This window comes from Pipistrellus hanaki, assembly GCF_964339955.1.
Source record: "Pipistrellus hanaki genome assembly, chromosome: 1".
NCBI classification, from domain to species: domain Eukaryota; kingdom Metazoa; phylum Chordata; class Mammalia; order Chiroptera; family Vespertilionidae; genus Pipistrellus; species Pipistrellus hanaki.
In genome coordinates this window covers 181566919-181591380 of record NC_140503.1, presented here as the reverse complement: position 1 = coordinate 181591380, position 24462 = coordinate 181566919, and the positions used below count along the sequence as shown (strand labels likewise).

The following is a 24462-nucleotide window of genomic DNA, read 5'->3' as shown; positions in this document are numbered from 1 at the left end:
TTTTTACAGAGAGGAAGGAAGAGGGATAGAGAGTTAGAAACATCGATCAGAGAGAAATATCAACCAGTTGCCTCCTGCACATCCCCCCCTACTGGGGATGTGCCCGCAACCAATGTACATGCCCTTGACCAGAATCAAACCTGGGACCTTTCAGTCCACAGACCAATGCGCTATCCACTGAGCCAAACCAGTTTCGGCTGGGAATCTTTAAATTAAAAAAAAAAAAAATACACTGTGAACCTGTTCTTTTACTGCAGGTCTATGCTATGATTTCCCACATACATGGTAGTGGTATAAGGTTTACTTTCATCTGATTCCCAGAGGGCAGATTAATGAATGTCAATCAGAGATAGAGAGATCATCAATCATTATAAGAAGCCAAAGAGAAAGCAGACATGTACTCTCATCGCAGTATCTTTACTAAAGCTAGACTAATACTGAAGTTGGGGGTGGAGGGGTACTATGAAAGGAAGTTAAGAAAAGGAAAGGCAGTTACATTAATATTTTCATCTTTTATTTTATTACTGGCACCTGAATATGAGACTGACAGTTCAAGAGCAAGTCCACCAACTCTGGTTTGTATTTCTGTTAAACCTCTTTTAACAAAACAAACACCACAGCTAATTTTTTATAAATGGGATCACAGCGAAGGGCTTCTTCAAACAGCAAGAAGGCAGTAATCAGCTAGATGTATTTTTCCGTCCAACCAGACTGATGGAGATTGTTAACAAATAACCCATAAAGACAAGGTGGCTCTTTCATGGAAAAACCTTAAATTATTATTTTTTTTTTCTTTAAAGGAAACTTCTCAGAAAGGGCACATTGGACTTTTGTTTCAGTAAGTTCCACTCAGTTCACCAAACTGCCTGATATTTATTGAGTACTTACTGCATGCCAGGTACCATGCAGGATGAATGGGGCATAAGCATGAATAGGAATGATGCTGCCACTGAAACACAAGCTCTTGCAGGGAGGGGCTTTCGGATGTTTGCCACTGTACCCCAGAACCACTCCTGCTGGGACATACCAGGCACTCAGTCAACAAGGGGTGACTGATGACATGAACAGCTGGAGCAGCTCACGGTCCACCAGGGTTAAAACCAAATAATATGACTCATATCAGTGACTGCCTCTCTCCATCTGTGGAGTGTAGTTATTGATTAGATAGACCAAGATGTTTGGTGATCAGTAAAATCTGAAATGAGATGCGATCCCAAAGAGAGAGCTAATTCAAATATTTCTATCAGAAAAGAAGTGATTCCAAATGCTTTGAAGACATGAGATCTCATAACTCGAATCAGTAGAATTTTCTCCCAGGTTCGGTTAGAGGAAGGCATGTTAATAGTAACAGTAATAAGGATCGCATACTATTTACTGAGTGCTCCCTATGGGCAGGCCAGGCATTCATCCTCCCAGCTCCATGTAAGGCTGGTACTGTGATTCCCTTTTCCAAAGGAAGAAACTGACAGGAAAGAACAGCCAAGGTCACAGGCCTCACTGGCAAGAACACTTTCTTTTCTTTTTCTTTTTCTTTTTCTTTTTTTAATATATTTGATTTTTCACAGAGAGGAAAGGAGAGGAATAGAGAGCTAGAAACATCAATGAGAGAGAAACATCGACCAGTTGCCTCCTGCACAACCCCCACCGGGGATGTGCCCGCAACCAAGGTACATGTCCTTGACCAGAATTGAACCTGGGACCTTTCAGTCTGCAGACCGACGCTCTATCCACTGAGCCAAACCGGTTTTGGCGGCAAGAACACTTTCAATCCAGACTCTCAGAGTCTTCCTTCCACACCTCCCTCAGCTCTCTTTTCACCAGCACACTGCACTTTTTCCTTATAATCTGCAAGGCATTCTTTTTCTCCCCCCCTGATGGAAGGCTTTTGTTTCAATGGCATCCATATCAAAAGCTAACTGTGACAGAGATGCACTTTCTCCTGGTGTAGACCTGAAAGGAAACTTTAAGTAACTGGGAAGAAATGGCACAACTCAAGCATTTAGTTTACATCGCCCCCTGAAACTGAGGTTCTGTCCAAAGAAAGGGGATGGACTACAAGGAGAGACTTGTAGGCAATTTAAAAGTCCTGTGGTTTGATGGCTAACGGAAAAAAATAGTTCCTTCAGGTTAACATGCACTGTTAATCTGGTGAGGACTGCCAGTGTTTGGGACAGGCATGTCTTACCAATGAAGTGTGCTTTCATTTCAGATTTTTCCAACCCCCTGAGGAGTGCCGTAATTCCCTGTGGAAAACAGATAAATTGAGGGATTGCAACAACCCAGATGAAACCCAGACCCAGGGCCCAATCGGCAGTGACATCACACCACATTCCAAAGCTGGCCTTCCCTGTGAGGAGAGCACGCAGAAACCAGTCTTGCGTTCCTTCCATCGTTGTCAGAGTGAGAGAAAAGTGGGTTTTACAGAACAGTAATTTCTATGGGGAGATAATGGCCTCCCCTCACAGAGGCCTCATGTTTTTGTGACCAGGGAAGCCATGGGCCCCTTGTAAGTATAACCGAAAGGTTCTTGTTTAATCAAATCAAGCTTGATCCTACATAAAGAGGGGAAAAAGTATCCAATCATTTTACAGTCTTATAGAAAGAAGAAAAAAAAAAGACCTTGTAATTCTCAACTATTAAACTATAAAACTAAATCACAAAAATGTTCTTAATGGCTATATTCTACCTTCCCCCGCTTTTTTTTTTTTTTTTGTGGCTATATTTATAATTTAAAACGGGTATTACTGCCTCTATAACTACCACCACCAACACAGCAGCCATCAGTACTGAGCACTCACAATGTGCCAGCCACTGTCCTAGCAATGCTATGGTGTAGGTGCTACCAGGATATCCATTTTCAGCTGAGAAAATTGAGATACAGAAATGATAGCAAACTTGCAGGGCTATCCAATGAACATGTATCAGAAGTAGGATTCCGACCCAGGTAGTCTGTAGAACCCCAGTCCTAAACCCCTGAGATGGGGCACTAATAACTTGCATTTGGCCTGGTAGGCAGAGGCGGGTGCTATGAACAAAATAAGGGGTCGTGGTTAACACCCAAGGTCTCTGGGTCCCAGAGAGCCAGGGGTGACAGGGACTTGAAATGCAGCCCCTGTGTCATAGCTCCACACTGGGACAAATAGCCAGTATCAGTTTAGAGAGACTGTCAAATCCAATCCAGCCCAAGAGGATTTTTTGCATAAATGAGAACAAAAATAATTTGTTGAAATTTTATAAGGTCACTAAAGTGTAATGTCTCCCAAAGGGCTTCAGTATTAAGTGGCCAAGGTATCTCATCACAAAATAAAAATAAAGTCCAATATTTTATGAAAACTGAAAAATGTCTACCTATCATCCAATCTCTGCATGTATTTAAAGAGTGCCATTAATATTCCCAAACTGGCCAAAACTGGTTTGGCTCAGTGGATAGAGTGTCACCCTGCGGACTGGAGGGTCCCAGGTTCGATTCCGGTCAAGGGCATGTACCTTGGTTGCGGGCACATCCCCGGTGGGGGGGGTGCAGGAGGCAGCTGGTCGGTGTTTCTCTCTCATCGATGTTTCTAGCTCTCTGTCTCTCTCCCTTCCTCTCTGTAAAAAAATCAATAAAATATATATTTTTTAAAAATATTTCCAAACTGCCCCATGATGTCTCTTCTTCCAGCCAAACAAATGACCCCAAGTCCCCAAGCACCTGGGACTCCTAGTCACAGATTCTATCATTTAGCAGATGTCTTCCAAGTGGCTACTACACGCCACAGCCTGCCCTGGATACATTTCTGGATCTCTAAGGACACATAAATGTGTGGATCTCAACTTCCTGTTTATAAAAAAGTGGCACAATGATAAGTGGACCATTTCCGAGTTGATCAGAATTGCTGCCTGTTCTGTTCTGTTTTTAATGGCAGTAGTTATTGAGCTCTTTTTTTCCTCTTTTAAAAATTTTTTATTTAAATTACAGTTGATGTAATTTAACTATTAGTTTAATGATAACTAATATAACAGTTTCAGGTTGTTATATTAGGTTGAGGTAAAGGAAGAACATGGGAGAATCCAAGATGGCTGCTCGGGTAGGCAACTAGCCGCAGCCCCACTCAACAATTTTAATAAAATACAACTAAAATATAAAATGGACATTACCCAGAACTACAGGAAAGTCGACTGACTGGAAATCCTACAACAAGAAGCAAGGAGAAAACCAGAAGGAAGCACGGAGGAGCTGTAAAAGCCTAAGGTACGGAGACACGCGGCGCGCGCGGAGAGGACGGAGCCGGAGAGGAGGGAGGCCGAGTGCCTGGCGGGCGTTCCCTAGCGGAAAGGAGATAAAACTCCGACTGTGCTGGGCCCCTGACTGCTCTGAACCCCAGTTCTGGGCCAGACCCCGGGGACTCAGGCTCAGCCATAGGGAGCTGGGCTGTAAGTCGGAACCCGGGGAAGCGGAGAAAGGAGGTCCGGGAGGCGCACACACTGCCCCCAGAGAAGGGACAGTCGGCTGTGCCGCGGGATTGCCCTGACGGGAAGGAGACTGGGGCTCCAGACTGCTCTGAACGCCACCTCCAACTCCACTTCCAACTGAACTGAACCCCAATACCGGGCTCATTGTGGGAGAGCATAGACTGTTTGGCAGCAGGCGAAAATCGAGGGCACCTTTCTCTCAGAGGCGCCGGCAGCGAGCACTGGAGGACCCGCATAGGGCGGGGCTGACGGAAGCCAAAGCTGCAGGCTCCACCCTGAAACCCCGTCCCATCTGTAACTGCGAAATGCGACAACAAAATAGATCACAAACGAAAGAAATGGAGGACAAAAAGCGTCTGGATATAGAGTTCAAATCTACGCTTATAAGGTTTTTCAAGAATTTCCTAGAAAAGATGGATAAGGCCTATGAGGATATGAAAAGAGATCAACTAGAATTAATAAGGAGTCAACAAGAAATGATAAGGGATCAACAAGAAATAAAGAATACATTGTCTGAAATAAAAAATATTCTACAGAGTCCTAAAAACAGAAGGGAAGATCGCAAGAATCAAGTCAAAGATTTGGAACATAAAGAGCCAGAAGACACTCCTCCACAGAAGCTAGAAGGCAAGAGAATCCAGAAAATTGAAGATAATGTAAGAAACCTCTGGGACAACTTCAAGCGAACCAACATCAGAATTATGGGGGTCCCAGAAGATGAGAGAGAGCAAGATATCGAAAACATACTGAAAGAAATAGTGACAGAAAACTTCCCCCACCTGGTGAAAGAATTTGACTTACAAGTCCAGGAAGCGCACAGAACTCCAAACAAAAGGAATCCAAAGAGGACCACACCGAGACACATCATTATTAAAATTCCAAGAGCAAAAGATAAAGAGAGAATATTAAAAGAAGCAAGAGCAAAGAAGGTAGTAACTTATAAAGGAGCACCTATACGATTGTCAGCTGACTTCTCAACAGAAACCATGCAGGCCAGAAGGGAATGGCAAGAAATATTCAAGGTGATGAATAGCAAGAACCTACAGCCAAAAATAAGCTACCCAGCAAAGCTATCACTCAGAATCGAAGGCCAGATAAAGAGCTTCACTAATAAAAAAAAGCTAAAGGAGTTCATCACCACCAAACCAGAATTATATGAATTGCTGAAGGGGGTTCTTTCAGAAGAGAAAGTAAACAAAGATAAAAATTATGAACAACAAATACGTAATTATCAACAAGTGAATCTAAAAACCAAGGAAATTAAAAAAATCTGATGAACAATATTAACTGTTGAATATAATAGAATCAGAGGTATGGAAGGGGAGTGAACTGACGATTCTTGGGGAAAAGGGGAGAGGGGGGCGTGGGAAGAGACTGAACATAAACTGTGCACCTATGGATGAGGACAATGGGGAGAGGGGAAAGGGCAGAGGGTGGGGTGGGAACCTGGTGGAGGAGAGCAATGGGGGGGGAGGGGGGAGGAACATTTGTAATAATATGAAAAATAAAAACTTATTAAAAAAAAAAAAAAAAAAAGGAAGAACATGGCGGTGAGGGTAGGGCAGAGGCCACAGCGGCCTGCACCTGGGCCTCAGGTAATACAAAAGGAGGAAGTGAGGGCTAGATGCTGGGGCTGGCTGGAGAGCATGGCCCCTTCTGAGGGGCAGCTGCCACTCAGCGCCAATCAATTTCTTCACATTTTTCTTGGAAAAAACTCATCTGTTTACGGGAAGTCTCTCTATTCTGCTTGGCTTACAATGGAAAGTTTTCACAAACAATGTGTAGGCAAACAAAACAGGACCACGGAACAGCGAAGGCTTGCTGGGATAAGTCTGCAATCCAGTGTGCCTCCAAGGAGTTGTAGGAAAGAGGCAGCCTGGCCTGGGAGAAGGCTGTCATGGGTAGCTCCTTTGGGTCCCTAGCACGTCCACAGGGAACCGACTCTGTGAACTGCTGGCAGAGCTGACTGAGCGCTATGCTGTGACCTGGTCACAATCAGAATAGTGTCCTGCAAAAGCTAGGTAGAGACAGACGCGGCAAGGCCTGTAATCTTGACTCCTTTCGTGGAAGAAAGTGACATTCCAGCCAGCCCTGCCTGCACACTGTTTCATATTACATAAACACAGCTAATTGGTTATGACTGCTACAGTGATTAGAGATGCATTAGCAATTTGACTTTTTTAAAAGGAGGCATTAATCAAGACCACTAATATAAGCAGCTACCAAGATTGCTCTCATTTTTCTTGTCTTCTTTTCCAAAGTGTGTTGTGGCTTTTAGTATTGCAGCTGCTATCATCACATCATATTCTTTGCCTAATGGGATAACCTAAGGAATAACTTCCCAAGACTCAGTTACTTTGGTGCCAAAAAAAAAAAAAAAAAAAAAAAAAAAATCTAAAGGGATGAAATCTAATGGGGGAAAGTGATTAACAGGAGAAGTTATATGTTTATATGTATAGCCCAAGGACACAAGCAATAGAGTGGAGAAGGCCTGGGAGGAGCAGGAGCGGGGTGGAGGAGGTCAATGGAAAAAAACAAACACAAACAAAGAAATAAATAAAGGGGACATCTGTAATACTTTCAACAAGAAAGCTAAGTTTTTAAAAATCTAAAGGGGGAAAAAAATCCTGGATTCTGACTTCTGAAGCATGACATGCTGACAAGCTCCAGCTCACTCGCCGAGAAAGAGTCCTCTACGAACCCTATTCTGGCAAGAACTTCAGCCACTAAATGGAACAGCTGTGTCACAACAAACAATGAGAAACAGACAGAATAAGTAGGTGGGAGGAGTAGGTAGAGCTGCTCAGTCCAGAATTAATACCCAACACCATGCAGAGATGAAGAACGCTGGCTTTGGCCTCAGATGGGCCTCAGTTTGAATTCTAGCTCCTGTACTTAATAGGTGAGTGATGGGCAGTGACAGACATGGCCAGCAAGTCGCCAGCTGAGCGCCTGTAAGAGACGATGCTCATTGATACCTAAGACTCTGCCAACTGACCCACTCCAAGTGGACAACTCCTATCCCATTCCATGGCCCGGGACCTTGGTGAAGTGTTCCAGAAGAGAGGATGAGGTCTGGGTACCTCAAGTGGGGTGAGGTCTCCAGGGAAAGCCCCTCCTATGCCTGACCAAGGGGGCCCCAGATAGAATACACTACTCCAGTTCCATATGGATACCCAGACCTGACCCCTCAACGTTCTGATCTGGTAGGTCTGGGTAGAACCTGCAAAGCTGTATGCTACAGCTGGCTTGCAGAACGGTTGTTGGAAACCACTGTAGGAAAGAACCCAAAAGACACATCTGTAGTAACCCGAACCCTAAAAATCCCCCTCCTGCCTTTCAATGGGTCAAGCTGAACCTCTCAGAACTTGAATACATGGGCTATATTATCATAATTTGTTAAAAATTTATTTTTCTGAGTCATGCTCAACCATACTAAATGTCATACTCAGTCATATGAATAACTTTTTAAGGGTTTAGTAATAAAAATATTTTCATACCACCTAATACTTTTTAATATTTTATAAAGTTGTAAAATGTGCAAGTGATTCTCCTTTATTTACTTTTGCTTCTTAAAGGCAGAGAGGTGAACATCTAAACTGTATTTTATGACCTGTATTTTTATGTTTATACTTTTTTTATGTTTACACATTCTTGATTTCCTAATTATATTTTATTTGTATGGCTTAAAATGCTCTGTGAAATAAATAAAAGGTATACTAAGTTAAGTTAAATGCTTGGTACTGCAGTTCAATGTAAAATGTTAAATTACTGAAATGTTAAACAAAAACTTTGGTAACTGGATTGTAGAGTGGATGGGAAGTACAATGAAATCCTATTTTTAATATGGCTTTGAATACATTTTAAAAATGCAGTTAAGAAATTAAAAATAAAAAAAATAAGAATCCCCATCATGGGAGCTGGAGACCAAAGGCTCCGTGCACCCAGTGATGAGCTTATTGGAACAGAACATTGCCAGGGAAGGCTTCGTCCTATTAAAGGGCCCAACATGTTTCCATGTCATTTAGGCTATGAGGCTAGTGAGCTACATCATCTTACAAGATGGTTTAGATGCTGTGTCCAGGTATTTCTGGCAAACAATAAATATTAAATCTATTAGTGACAGGCAGTGTGCTGGGAGCATGGCGCTAGTATTTGAGAAAGAGAGAGAACAAGTCTATCAGGGCTCTTCTTGCCATGTAGGCAAATGCACTGACATCTGACAACCCAACTTCCCATGGCTGGACCAACGAAAGCTGCGGGTCAGGTGATAACCCAACTCAACCCAACCTATAAGATCTTCTTCAGAGAAAAGAAATATAAGAAAGTAAGTTCATCTCACGTATGCATAGCTTAAATGTCCTTTTCTAATGAAGTTAAAAATATATTTCCATTCCAGATATGTATGTGTGAAAGAAAAATGAGAGTGTCAATGCCTAGATTTATTTTCTAAGTGGGACTGGGGAAGAACATCTAGATGTACTGCCTAGGCAACGGTGTCTTATTTGTAGCATTTGGCTTATCAGGAGTAGAAGAAATAGTTTTCTGCAATACAGCAAATAGTTTCATAAAGTAAGAAGATTTTACAGAAAATAGTAATCATGATCAAATTCTTCTTTCACCATGTAAACATCTCAGAACTAGTTCCAGACCCCCAAAAGGGTGAATTGTCTATCTAACCTCCATTCAACAAAGTCTAGGAATAGAGAAAAGTGAAGAACATCATGAAAATGTCAAAACCCACTATTTATCCCTACCTTCATTCAGCACCACAATTTTAAACTGAAATCCAGGAATACTAAAGTGAATAATAAATAGTTGCTGCCCACAGGAGTTTAATGTAATAGAAGAGGTAACAAACAACAGTAGTAGCTATGCACAGCTAAGTGCTATATAGGGCAATCTCCTGAGCTAGTTACTATTATCTCCCCTTTTTAAAGATGGAGTAGTGGAGGTAAAGAGAGATTAAGTAACTTGCCCAAAATCACCAGCTAGGGAGAACACACATGTACAAATATTTAGCATATAAGACAACACAAATACTACGTAGGTGCCCAAGATTTTTACAAATCAATACTGAGGCACAGGGTTCACTTTGGGTTGGGATAATTAGAGAGGGAATAAGAAAGGCAGTGACATTTGACTTGCATCCTAATGAACAGGTGAGAGTTTTACAGGTAAGAATGGGGGGGAAAGGGAGGAGCAAGGAATGTATATTAAGAATAAAAATAGTATTATTGGAAAATACTTTATTGTAGAGATGAAAGTTAAATTATTTAAGCTCTGAGGAGAAAAACAGAAGGGTTCTTAAACGTATTATTTACCTGGATTTAAAGCCTTTTTCATTCGCCTTTTTCTTCGCTAACAGTATACAATTTTCTCATTCATTTTAGGCCAAAAAAGATTACTCTGGTAAAGCTGCAACATATTTGCCGTGTTGCAGTGTCATATTGAACACTGAAGCGGAGTTGGAACATTCTGATTCTCTCATTCACTCAATAAATACTTATCAAGAGCCTTCCATGTGCCCCCAAGCATGAGCAGGGCTTGAGAAGCAATGGTGAGCAAAACTCACGGAGTTTATGGTCTGGGAGGGAAGGCAGAGACTAATCAAATTATCACACAAATACACAATGAATTGTTCACTTTCTGCACCTGATGGGCATGGAGGGAACTGAGCTAGTATGGAGAGTCGGAGGAGGCCAACCCCAGGATGTGTGGTCTGAACCGAGCTCCAAAGGGAGTTATTGTGCGGGGTGGGGAGTTCGCTGGACAGAACTACTTGTGCAAGGACCTCGAGTGTGGTGGGAGTATACGGTATTTAAGGAACTGAAAAGCCTGTGGCTTGAACAAAGGACATGAGAGAATAAAAAGGCCTCCAGAGTGAGAAGGTGAGCATAGAAACATGACACTGTTCACGCCTGTGCAGTCCAGTGCAGAGGGTGCTTCGTTTTGTCCAGACAGGACGTGTGGGTGTAGCACACTATTTGGCAATGGCTTCTAGTTCCTCCCACCCTGGAGAGGAATGGCCCAGATTTTTTTCAGCCTGATCATGTCCATTTTTGCTATTCTATTATTTTAAGCAAAATACTGTTTTTCATTGCCCAACTGCAAAACAAGAGCCATGGATGTCCTTTAAAGAAACACACAATTGCCGAAACCGGTTTGGCTCAATGGATAGAGCATCGGCTTGGGGACTGAAGGACCCGGGTTCGATTCCGGTCAAGGGCATGTACCTTGGTTGCGGGCATATCCACAGTAGGGGGTGGGCAAGAGGCAGCTGATCGATGACTCTCTCTCATCGATGTTTCTAACTCTCTATCTCTCTCCCTTCCTCTCTGTACAAAATCAATATAATATATTAAAAAGAAAAAAAAAAAGAAAAAAGAAACACACAATAAAAAGCCAGTAAGTGAACCTATATTCCCAGAATTTTCCCCTGATTTTTTATATATTAAATCTGAATTTAAAATACATGTAGGCATAAATTGGCTCAAGAAAGAACTATAAAGATAACAACAATAAGGAAGTAATTAGGAATTCGACATTTTCCTTTTTGTTTGTACTACCCTACAAAAAGCTTCAACAAATACACCCTGGTGGTTTTTGTTCTGTTCTAGGCTCTGTGTGGAGCTGCCTGGATATAGAACAGCTTCAACACTTCCATTCTAATATCTGGAAGGGCTGCTGCTCTGAAATGCTATAATCACTCTAAAGTCAAAAGTCATTAATATCCCTCTCTAAAATAAAAGGCTGGACTCATCTCCGGTGATGTCATTTTTGTCTGGGCTTCTGCATTCTCAGGGAGAACAACTTGAAATAATCAAGAATATGGTGTGCAACTCCCAAGGTGACTGGTTTTCTCACTGAAGTGTGAGATTAGGAGTGAGGAAGGAGGAAGGAGAGAGGGGGAAAGCAAGCTAGAGATGAAAGTTTACAAAAAATATCAAAGATACAATTACAGAATAAATTGACGTTGTGTGATTTGTTTCTAAGAATAACATTTCAAGTGTTCTAACTTCTTTTGATAGAGGAAAGCATGTACTCCACGTCTGGTACATCAAAGAGCTGACCAAAACACTGGGAACTATGACTAGCGTTATTGTTTGCTTGGCGCATTGTGCCTCTACTTTGACAGAAAGGGTGTGTATTCCCAGTTTAAAAAGTATCCAATCACATTTTAACCTGGAAAAAAAGCCTTTCTTGGCCAAAGACTGAATTCTTTGCAAGGTGGTGATTTGTACCAAATAGAAACGCTGAATCTGACATCACTGCGTTAAAAAAACAAAAAACAAAAAACAGATCAGATTTAACTGTTTTTTTCTTAACCACCACAACAAAAATAAGGAAATAAAGAGTCCAATTATTTCAGAGTAGAGTTTGGACAAAACCACAGCTTCTAAAATTAAAACCGTAGCCATGTTGCATGCTGGAAAATATAAACTGTTCACGAACACTGCACCATATCAGTTTCTACTCCAGATGGTTCTCTGTCGGGTTGGCAACAACTCAAGAGCCTGACGAAAAGGTGCAGGCATATGTCTTGTGTTTAAAATGAAAAAAGAAACAAAAAAAAAAGAAGGGGGGCTTCATTTTATAAACAGTTTGGTGAAAATTACAATTTCGTTTGGGACCAATTCAGTCCAGGTGCTAAGAACAGAATAAACAGGCACTACACGAAGGCAGACATGTCAGGCTTCTGTGGGAATTACATCCTTGGTTACCTTTAGAACTGCATTTTAAAATACACAGAGATATCACTGTTGTTGTGCACATATGTTCTCCTTCTGGCTTTTTAAATGTTAATCTTCTATTCTCACATAATAAAATAATGCAAGTCAAAGCCTAGGGCCCTTTGTGTCTCTTTTTAATTTTCTTCGGCTGCAATTTTAGTACCTGCACTGCTTATCCCTAAATGTTTTTCCTCCTACCCGAGGTCCTAATGGCCCTCCTTTTAGCCTTAGCAGATCCTGCTTTATATTCTGATTTTTCTTTTGAGGATAATGTCTCCCAGTTCCTGGAACACGGATTCAGCACTAACATGCTCAACAACTTCCTTTCCAATATTAGCTTTAAAACCCTGATGAAGACAATACACCTGCGCCTCTTTATTCTAGCACTATAACCTTACTAGAGAAACTGTGGACACGTTTAACACAAAATCCCACCTGAAACCTTTGCTTGGGAAGAATACATGGGATCCAAGTTTCTACTTATCAGTAAGTAGATCATCAAATATACATCAAAATCCCACCTGAAACCTTTGCTTGGGAAGCATACATGGGATCCAAGTTTCTACTTATCAGTAAGTAGATCATCAAATATACATCAAAATACTAACAGTAGTTTTCCCTGGGTGGTGGGCTCATAGGTAATTTTTTTTTTTTCTGTGTTGTTAAAGAGCAAAAAGGTCTTTCAAGTATTCTACAATATGCAAGTAAAATTTCTGTAATCAGGGAAAATCTGACTAAAAATATTTTAAGGAACATATAAACACGGATGGAGCTTTAAAATCCACCCAAATGACAGTCCCTGCCCTTTTAAAGCTTATAGTCAAAGGATTATATATAACTAGAGGCCCGATGCATGAAATTCATGCAAGGGGCTCTGAGGGCCGAGGAAGCAGCCCCAACAGTCGCTCTGGCCCTTACAGCAGCAATTCCGGAAGGATGTCCAGTCTAATTAGCATATTACCCTTTTATTATTATAGATTACACAGTTCTGCCTGACAGGCACAGTTACTGCTACTTGAGTGTTGAGGGGCATCCACATGGTGACAGCAGCTTTAGTTTTAAGGATTACTTTAATGGACAGTTGCTCTGAAGCTGTTTTCTAACATTCGTGAAAATTCCAGACAGTTATTTTAGGCCTAACCATACCTGCTCTTGAAGCAGTTACTCAGGTATCAATGACATCTTCATCCATTCACAGGTATAATATTAAACTGAAGAAAGGAAAGATGTATTTTCTTAATGTTAAAATATAAAACTGGCCAAAACTGGTTTGGCTCAGTGGATAGAGCGTCGGTCTGTGGACTGAAAAATCCCAAGTTCGATTCCGGTCAAGGGCATGTACGTTGGTTGCAGGCACATCCCCGGTAGGGAGTGTGCAGGAGGCAGCTGGTTGATGTTTCTCTCTCATCGACATTTCTAGCTCTCTATCCCTCTCCCTTCCTCTCTGTGGAAAATCAATAAAATAATATATATATAACTGGTTGATTAGTGAATGTTCTCATGGTGGACATATCTCGCTTTTGTATGCTAGTATCCCTTCCATTGTGGAATCACTCCTACCCCTATTCTAAGTGGCAATGATGGCTGTCAGTCACAGCCCACTGCCCATTGCTTCAGATCACTGCCCCACACCTTCCTGCCTCCTGCCACACAACAAACAGCAGGGGGCTCATGATTCATCCTTTAAAAAATTAGTTTATTTATTTTAGATTTTATTGAACTTATGGGGTGATATTAGTTAATACATTTATATATGTTCTAGTGTTATAATACATCATCTGTATATCTGCATAAAGGGGATCAAACAGTATATGATGACTATGATGACGAAAGGAGACTTGACCTTGAGTGGTGAACACTCATGACTCTTCTTGGTCAAAGGGACCTTCATTTCTCCTGGCAACAGTGACTGAAAGTCAGCTTCATTTCCTAGGATTGATCTACAACCCCTAGAAGAAAAAAGATTATTTTTTCCCCTGGGTTGCTAATCTGGAATGACATAAGCCAGGAATGGCCTGGAAAGATGAGAGGTCACACAGAGGCAGCTGTGATAAGAGAGAATGAGGTCATACTTAGAAGGCAGAAAATCTGGGATGCAGAGTCCTGATCACACTGTTGGAGGCCTTGCCCCTGCTCTCCTAAATACAGCTGTGTCTCTGACCTTCCCTATATGAGCAAATATGAAAGGCAAATGCCAACGTGGAAAACATCAGCAGAATATATGGCTAAGTATTAATCACCTTAATAATCCAAGTGCTCTGATTTCAAATTATTAAGAATAAAATAAATAATTTGGTAGAAAGAAAAAAAAAGACCACCAGTAGCATATATCTGTTTTTCACAGGTACTCAATAAAATGAAATTTATATATGGCCTCTACACTTCCAAATTTTTTACAATGAGAATACATGATTGTAATAGTGGAGGAAAATCCTTAAAGTATAAGGAAATAGCATATTAAATTTAAGAATGTTTGGCTGGCATCCATCAGTAGGCAGGATGAATGAGTGGGTAGGTGTGGAGTCAGGGATGCTGAGAGAAGTCCACAGGCCAGTGTGTGCCTGAGAATAAAGAAGCGTCTTTGGGGAGATGTAAACAGAATCTCCAAGGGAATACCAGTAGGGCTGGGCTATAGGGGGTGAAGTTGAGTCAATGACTTCATGGCATCCTGAAAAAGACAGAGGGGTATTGAGGAAGAGCTGACTTAGAAATAGGGAAGAAAGGAAGTATACTGACTCAGGTTAGTATACTAGGACCATAGAATGGAAGAGAAAAAAGGGACCTTAGATTCACCTAAAATTCTATTTTATGTGGAGGATCCTGAGACAAGCAAGCTAAGTGACTTACATTCAGGTTACATATCTAGGGGCATATTTAGGAGTAGAAATAAGGTCCCCTCCCCACTTTTCAACCAGACCCCATCTCTCCTATCTGGCCTATAGCTATGCAGTTAAAAAACTACCCTGCCGAAACTGGTTTGGCTCAGTGGATAGAGCAATGGCCTGCGGACTGAAAGGTCCCAGGTTTAATTCCGGTCAAGGGCATGTACCTTGGTTGTGGGCACATCCCCAGTAGGGGGTGTGCAAGAGCCAGCTGATCGATGATTCTCTCTCATCAATGTTTCTAACTCTCTATCCCTTTCTCTTCCTCTCTGAAAAATCAATAAAATATATATTTTAAAAAAAGAAAAAGAAAACTACCCTGTATTTTATGCAATCCATTTCTTCTTTTTCTTGACTGAGACATTTATATAACATCTAATATGCAGTTAAGAATCAGCAATAATTATGCCGAAACCGGTTTGGCTCAGTGGTAGAACGTCGGTCTGCGGACTGAAAGGTCCCAGGTTCGATTCCGGTCAAGGGCATGTACGTTGGTTGCGGGCACATCCCCGGTAGGGGGTGTGCAAGAGGCAGCTGGTCGATGCTTCTCTCTCATCGACGTTTCTAGCTCACTATCTCTCTCCCTTCCTCTCTGTAAAAAATCAATAAAATATATTTTTTTAAAAAAAGAATCAGCAATAATTAATCTCTGTCACCCACATAATTATGATTATTGGCATCATGTGTAGACACAAAATTAAGTGATATAGATAATCTTTCTTATGCATTTTGCACATAAAAATATCAGTGCAAGAAAATCCATTCCAGTGTCTTAGTTAAGAATGACATTCTAATGATATGGCATGGAAAAATTAAGTACTTGAGAAAGTAATTTGTAGTGACCCCTTAATATGTTAGCAAAATTACTTAACTAGTTTGCCACCATAATAGGCAGCTCTAAATATCTGTCTTCACAGTTTGTGATATATTTTAAATATGAACTAAATATTTTAAACTTCACTTGATATGGCTTTTTGTAATATGTGCTGTGGTGAACTCTTTTAATATGCTGGACAGTAAAACTAAATGTAACAGTTCCAACATTTCTCACGGGAGTGATTTAGGGCAGACATATGTTCTTCATCAGAGTTTCCAGCAGAAATCTTAGAAATCTAGAGGGTAAAAAAATACACCCTATTTATACCGAACAGTGTTGCAAACCATAATGAAAAACAACACTATGGATTTTGTTTTGTTTTGCTTTGCTTTGGCAGCCCTGGAACAATAAATCTGAGATGTGAAGTGAAGGTGTATTCCTAATAAAAAGTCTAATACTGAATGCTGCAATAACTGAAAGCCCATAAATTAGAACCAAGAGATGAGACAGACTCCCTTCTGAAATGAATTTTCCCTACATCCTGAAGTCCTCCTTCAGCCAAGTGTGTAGATTCTACAGTCATGATTATGTACACTGTCACTTACTATAAGGAGCTAAAACTTTTGTTCAAGTGTGGGTAACATGAAGACTGGTGATGCACTTTTAGGATCACTCTTCCACTTACCACATCACCAGCCAATAGGAATGTTCCAGGTCTAAAGAACAACTTCTCGAGGGAAAGATTTGTGAAATCTTGAAAACCGTTTTTCAGCCGGAATAGTGCCCTTAGGAGCAAAAATCTGCAAAAGTGCATATTCTGAATTTGATGAATTACTGAGGAAAAGCTGTGAGATGAGGAAAGAATGCAGAGGTGATGGAGTGAAGGAAACATACAAGGAGAAATTCGTATTAGCTCCTCATCTTTTACAATTTTCTATTTGGAAGTACTTCATACTTTACTAAGAACACTAACTTTCTATAAGGCTAGGAAAAGTACTTGGCCAACTATGAAAAAAGCTTTGTTTGAAAAACATACCTCTACTAACATAATAAACAAAATGTCTATGTCTTGTGCTAATGGAGATGCAAGTTTTTATAATAAAGAGGCAGCCACGAAGAGCAAGAATAATTTATATGGTCTATGATTACTTGATCTTTTCAAAAGAAGAAAGCTGTCATAAACAAATTATTGCAATAGATTTTTATCCTTGGCTACAGAATGTGGCTTTGTTTTATATGGATAAGGGTGCATGCATGTTTTCCATTGTAAAGCAGAACTTAAAATATCATGAGCTAGCTGCCTTGCACAACCTATTGAAAACAAATGCTCAACTCCTTCCTCATTTGAAATTGATAAAGAGACTTTCGTCTGTTAGACATCTATTTGGGAATGCAAGTGAACTCCAGCTGAGAGCTCACCAGACTATGCTTTCCTTCCCCGTGTCTTTAAGAATGGTACTTTCCACAAGGGACCTGCCTTTCCTCATTGTTATATGAGGTTAATGTGGGCAGGGCACAGGGCAATGGCCACATGAGAAGGAATAGAGAAGTAAAGCTTAGGAAACAAAATGGCTCAAAATCAATATTTTAAAAACGGAAATATGATTTTTAAAATCATGGCAATTTATATATTTTATCTAAATCAGTGTGTGATATTCTGATTATTCCAGTGAGAGTAACAAGAATCCGGCCATTATTTTAAGCCAAAGTTTTAGGAATTACACAAATAAGGAAGCACAGCTATAGATCTAGCTAGAAAAATACCATCCAGAATTTGAGGAGAACTTATGTACCACCCCTTCCTCAAAATTTAACTCTTCACATTTCAGTGCCAATGCCTTAGTCCCAGTGTCTGCTCCTGGTGGTGGGAAGCTCCTCGCGGGGGTGAGTTGGGCTTTTTGGCTGGCTTTATTTTCCTGAGACGTCTTCCTTTTATTAAACTCAAACTGCCTCCTAGGACTTTCTGTCCAATAGAGTTCTGTGAGAAGTCTCCTTCCACTTAGATGGTATCTTTACAGAATCTATTTGGAAAGAAAGCCTATGCTGCCTCACCAGTAAATTTATGCCAGATTAGCTTTTAAACAAAAGTGATATTTTTCCTTAAGTTAAAAGAAGTCAAAAAAGGAGGTCACTAGGTCCCTTCCTTTGGCTTCTGATAAAACTGTACAGTATCATTTAATCCACCTGGAGATCTTTCAGATTTCTAGGAAGTCCTAGAGTAGAAATTCAAAGGCTTCCCTTTGTAATCAATACCTGAGGCAGTATCTCATATAAAAATTACAACCTGGAAACCCACGGGCTGCATTCTGGCCTTCAGTAACATTTTTGACTCATACAGTGTTTTAGAAAAATGAGCCAATTTTTTAAAATTAATTTTAAATTTAAAAAATTCAGATTTCTGATTTCTCTCTCTTTCATCTGCTGACTATGGGTGCCCTGGTTGGAAATCAAACCATCAACCTTTTTGTGTATGGTATGATGCCCAACCAACAAAGCCACACTGGCCAGGATTTGATTTATTGATAGAGTGGCAACCTCAGATTCATGTTCTCCTGGCAACAATTAGAGAATTCCCAGTTTGACACAGTCCCCACCACTCCCTATTGCCTCCTTCTTTAAGACTAAATATCCTTTGCTAATTATTATTGTACTAGAGGCCAGGTGCACGAATTCGTGCATGGGTGGGGATCCTTAGGGTGTCCTGTGGGGATCGGGCTGAAACCCATAGTCCAACACCACCTGCCGCTGCCACTCATCCTGGCCCCACTGCACCTCCTGCAGGCTCACGCCCAATTAGTACTGATCAGGAGAGGCTCGTGCTGCCACAGCAGCACTCACCAGCCATGAGCCCTGCGTCTGGTGCCCTCCCAAGGGGCCTGGCCAGTGGAATCAGGCCAAAACAAGCTCTCTGGCATCTCCCAAGGGATCTTGGATTATGAGAGGGCCCAGGCCAGGCCAAGGGACCCCGCTGGTTGCACGACTGGGGCTGGAAAGGGACCGAGGGAGGGCTCTAGGGCATGTCCAGTCAATCTTGCTCAGTCCCAATCAGCCAGACCCCAGCAGCAAGCTAACCTACCAGCCAGAGCGTCTGCCCCCTCATGGTCAGTGCATGTCATAGCAAGCGGTTGAGCAGCCATAGCATATCATTAGCATATTATGCTTTGATTGGTTGAACAGTTGACTGGTCACCTGACGACTGGACACTTAGGATATTAGGCTTTTATTATATAGAATTTTCACAGTTGTTTTTCTAAAACCTAACCCATTTTACTTATTTATATTACTTGCTGGTCCTTATATGCACTTGAATTTGAAACTCCTATTGTAACCCATTGTTTCAAACATTTGTAAAGTATGGGGATACCATGTAATTATGCTTTTGGTATCTGTCAATTGAAAGATACAAAGGAAAAATTCTATAACCTCAGCAATACCTTTAAATGAATTTATATATTATAAATCACAATAGCACCACAGATATTTGCATATTCATATGTGACAAATAATACTTAAGTGTATGGGTGATGTATAAAGCACACATGGAGCAGTGAACCTTTTGCTCTAAGTCTTATATTTTCCCATATATCTAACCCCTATTGACCTTTTCTTTAAAGATAATATAAAAATTCGGGAAAATAAATCCATGAGTAATATAAAAATTGTTTACCAAAAAGAAATTTTTCTCAAATAGTTTGGGATATTAAAGTCCATATGCAAGTTTTGTTTGTCTTTGCTTCTGATTCCAGAGCCTTCTGACCAACCAATCTTAGCACACTGATTTGCCCCTAATAGGTTCCAGGTGTGTGTGGCAAACTGTTGCTTCACTTGAGTTCACAGGTCAACTGGGTAGGGCCTAGAGTGGCCAGAGCCCCCAGGGCTAGTTGCCTCTGTCCACAAGAGTCCTGCCTATTTGCCTCAGTATGCTATGCAAACATTCTCACTGCCTGTGTGCATCACAATGCACTGCCCTATATGACAACTAGATGCTATCAAAATAATAACATCAAGGGGGGAAATGACCTATTAACAATACTACATGGATCAAAAATTAGCTCACACTCATAACATTGTTTTGTTCTCGAAAAACTCATGAGTGGCACTCATGTTTATTATTATCAAAGATGGGTGATTTGTCCCATAACACACACTGCTAGGAAATGGCAGGGCCAGGACTTCTGAATCAAGGATTTCTGCCTCTGAGCCCTATGCGTTCTGTAAGATGCCATTCCAAGTCTGTACAGATCTTGAAAATTAGCATTTTGAGTTCATTCTCTGAAAAGAGTTCAAATGGTTTTCCTTTGTTTTCTCTTACGGTTGCCATGCAAACACTAATGTATATGGTAACTGATTCCCTTTTTGAACTTAGCAAGACTCAGAAAGAACGACATTAAAGGACATATTTAGGCCACACCAATTTTCTTTCTTCAGCTCCCTTTGCTGTCACCCAGAGAGCCAACCCTTATTATTTTGTGTAAGGAGAAAAAGAGAGTTTTTGCCTACCACTCTCCCAAAAAGTAACTATTAAAAGAAAGTAGTAGGTTGCCATTGATCATGCTGAAGTTTTGTTTTGATTTGCCAATTACAATTTTTCATTGTCCTTTCCATAAAGGGCAGAATAAGGAGAAAGAAAATAAATTGTCAAAATTAAATTACATATTTAACATACAAAAGGAAATATGAATTTTACATACAAAGCAATTATTGTCAAGAGATATTATTGAAATAACAAAATTTAAGTTTGCTTAGTCCTGTCTTAGTAAAGTTAGACAACTAATAGATTTCAATGACTAGAAATGATAATTTAATTTCTTTATAGCAATGCAGAAATAAAGAGGATACATGCATTAAAATAGGAAGGTATACAGAAACATCTATAAGTAGCTATTATAGACAGATTCAAGTGCACAACCAATATCTAAAATATTAACCAAATGTTAATTCACTGTTCAGAAAACAAGAACATGGTGGAATGGTGGAGCATGCATGGCATAACACAATAAGTGTAAGCAAGTCTAAGTGAGAGAATATAATAAATGCAGATGTTAAGGAAGTGAGATCGCAGCAGGTGTAGAATTTTGTATTTAAACACGTGGACTCTAGATCCTGAACAGCAGGATTCAAATCCTGGCTCTATCACTCAGCAATTGGGTGATGTTAACCTGCTTAGGTTTTTAAGTGCAGAAACAGTGTCGCTCTCTTGATCTTATCAACAGTTAAAGGTAGTAAAATTATAGCATTTTATAAAAAAGTAGAATTCTTATATTGATTTATTGCTTATTTTCAATAATACTTTTTAACCAACTCTTCATCAACCACAACATGTGCACAAGGGATAAAATAAATTCTGCCACCCAGTAACAAAGCCTAGACCACATGTGTCAAACACAAGGCCAGCGGGCCAAATCCAGCCCGCCAGGCCTTGCAATGTGGCCCGCACCGCGCTGTCATCACTGCACTCCGCTGTCAGTTTATGACATTGTCAGTTTATGACTGTTCAGTAAACCATTCGGCCCGCGATTTAGGCTGGATTTTAGATTTTGGCCCCTTCTCTGATTGAGTTCGACACCCCTAGCCTAAACTAAGTTAGAATAAGCACAACCCTGTGGGCATGTTCATGGTAAAAAGCCAGGTTAACCTAGTTCCACAATAAGCACATTTGAAAGCAATTTGATTCTTCCAGTTCATAGTGGGTATCCCATCCTGTTCCTCAAGACTAAGTCACGACACCTGCAACACTACCCTATTACCTGTTATCATGTGGTACAGATTAAACATTCTCCTCAGCAATAGCTGCAAACATGAACCCTACTTCTCAGGACACGACTGTACCACCTACTTAACGAGGGGCTGTCTAACCGGCAAAGTCAAAGTCTATCTTCAGAAGTCCAATCCTTTTGGTGTGCACAGAGATTGATTAGTGCATGTGTGTTTCACTGGTAAGTTCACTGGAGTCAAATTTAAGTACCATATCTTATCCATCCAGTTTAAGCTGTACATGCAAAGTTAATCCAGGGAGAAATGTATACTCAGTATTACAAAATATGGTGTCTCTAAAAATTTTAAATATACTAAAATTCCACAAATTCTTAATTCTTCAACTGCTACACATACAAGTTTTCCTAATACAAACATGCATGTAAAGAAGTGTTTTAAAATGTGAAATCACAGTTAAAAGCAAGCAAAGGCAATATCCTGAGCAATCATAAATATAGAAAGTAATAAAGAATGAAATGCTAGGTCAATAAACACCTCGAGCAAATATTAAATGAATACTTGTACAGCATGACTTCAATTCCCAAACTAATAAAGGAACTACTAAGGTTACAGAAAAGCTATCCAAATAGCCTCAGCTAAAACACACCATCTTTGTTGTCTATTTCTGAAATTACACATTTGAAGAATAACCTCCAATTAAATTCTCATAGCATTCAATTTTACTCTTAATCAATCACTGTTCTTAGCACTGTATAAGCCATATTAAAGCTTCATTACTCGTCTACAGCCAAACACAAGTAATCACATCTAATGCTGTACCTAAATGAAATGGGAACAAATTCCACACGTTTTCCTTAAATAGATTTTAAGTTGGCAAACAGGTTCTACACTAAGCAAGGAAACGGCTCATTTCTGTGGAAACTTGATTGGGTTTCCATCGCATCAGAGTTTCATTTTCCACAACCACACATAGGAAAGGTCAGCAGTGGGCAAGAAGGAGCACACATATGCGTGGGAGCAACATGGATGCCCCCAAGGAGGAGCAACAGGGGACAGAATGAAAAGCTGGCAGATACACTGCTGCCTCAGCAGAGCCTTCCTGAATGGAGAGGTCTACACACACCTATACACACATCCATTAGCGAATGGAAACTCGCCATGTTTTTAAAGCATTTAAGTTTTATGGGTAAGTTTTAATAACATCTGACTTTCAAACAGAACCAGGCTCAGTCCATATTAATTTCTGTAAATGATACTGGAGTTTAAAGAAAATAAAAATAAAAATATTGAATTTGATACAGAATAAAACAAATGAATGTCTCTCTGGGAGATATCACTTTTCTTACGAGAAGTGAAAAGTTAGATTTTATATTTAATTTTATATTTCTCCCCAATTAACATATTCTACTAGGATGTTTGGGTACTGATTAATTAATTCCGATTCAAAATGAAATATGAGAAATCAAAATGGGAAACCACTCTGGAATATGGCAACTTTTTAATCCTATAGATTGTATAATATCTTAAAAAAAACATTTTTTTAAAGTTTTAAATGACAATACCAAAGAGAATAAGTCAACAAAAACACTTTGAGTAGGATTCACCACATTTTATATTCTCTTTTAAGATATTAGGCCCTATGAGTATTTTGCTAATTTAACAAGGATAAGGCTCTAAGGAATATGAATTCTGACAAGTAACTTGAAGCCATTTCACTTGCACAACTGGGGAAAAAATATGCTGCGGTGAGAACCTCTGATCCTAAAGGCTAGCTAGCATCCATCAGATCTTATGAAATTCCAAACCATTCCAAAGAACATGGCTACATCCTCTTTCTGAAATGGCTATTACTATTTTTATTTTATTATTGATTTTAGAGAGAAGAAGGGAGAAAGAGAGAGTGAGAAACATCGATGTGAAAGAGAAATATCCCCTGCAACCTGGGTATGTGCCCTGACCGGGAATCAAACCTGCCACCTCTTCGTATAGGGACGACACTACAACCAACTAGCCACACCAGCCAGGGCTGAGATGGATTTTTTTTTAAAAACCTGTTTTCTGTATCACTGATGTTTATGTCTTATATCTTTGTCAAGCACTCACCTGTGATTTTTTGCAGCAAAGGCGACAACTCAGACTCCTTACATAAGACTTGAGCCAGTGCTTTCTTCACTTTTTCTTCTGTTTCAGCCAGGTCTTTGTCCTCTGTGAACTCTCCAGTGACCGAATAAATGTATATGAAGAGGACCAATAGCTCTTCTGGGCTGTAGTCATCATTGGTCCTTTGATTTGAAGGCTTAATCAGGGGCAGCAGCTGATTTAGCACAACAGGCATCGTCGACTCCCCAATGCTCTGAAATAAAAGGTGGTAATGTGAAAATATCAATATGTCAAGCTGTACAAAGATGTAATTTATGCACTACATCATATAGGATGCAAACAATGCTTAGATGTTCGCTCTCTAGATTGCTTCTTATTTGTTTGTCTCGCCCTGGAGAGAATACTGCATGAAGTCTGGCATTAGAGTTGTTGTTTTGAAAGGTCTATTTTTGTTTGTTTTTTGTTAATCCTCACCCAAGGTTATTTTTTCCATTGATTTTTAGAGAGGGTGGAAGAGAGGGGAAGAGACACAGAGAGAGAAACAAGTGTTTCAGCAATCGGTTTGCCTCCCACCCATGGGGATTGAGCCTACAACTGAGGAGGTAGGTGCCTTTGACCGGAATAGAACCTGGGACCTTTCAGTCTGCAGGCAAATGTTCTATTTGCTGAGCCAAACTGGCTAGGGTGAAAGATCTATTTTATAAAACAGCTAGTCTAGTTGTAGACCCTTTTGTATTATCTTACATATTGCTTAAACAGAGTC

General features: G+C 40.2%; 1 protein-coding gene across 4 annotated transcripts in view; it reads right to left on the bottom strand.

Moving 5' to 3' along the window:
- Positions 1-24462, bottom strand: part of SCFD2 (sec1 family domain containing 2) — a 318795-nt gene that overhangs the window by 187036 nt on the left and 107297 nt on the right. For 2 of the 4 annotated variants that reach the window (XM_084899934.1, XM_084899937.1), the window contains exon 5: positions 23703-23952. In XM_084899934.1, the coding sequence (XP_084756060.1) occupies positions 23703-23952 (250 nt within the window). Of the gene's footprint in view, positions 1-1535; positions 2244-23702; positions 23953-24462 lie in introns of those variants that run through there. The other 2 variants (XM_084899936.1, XM_084899935.1) reach the window with 2 other exon arrangements.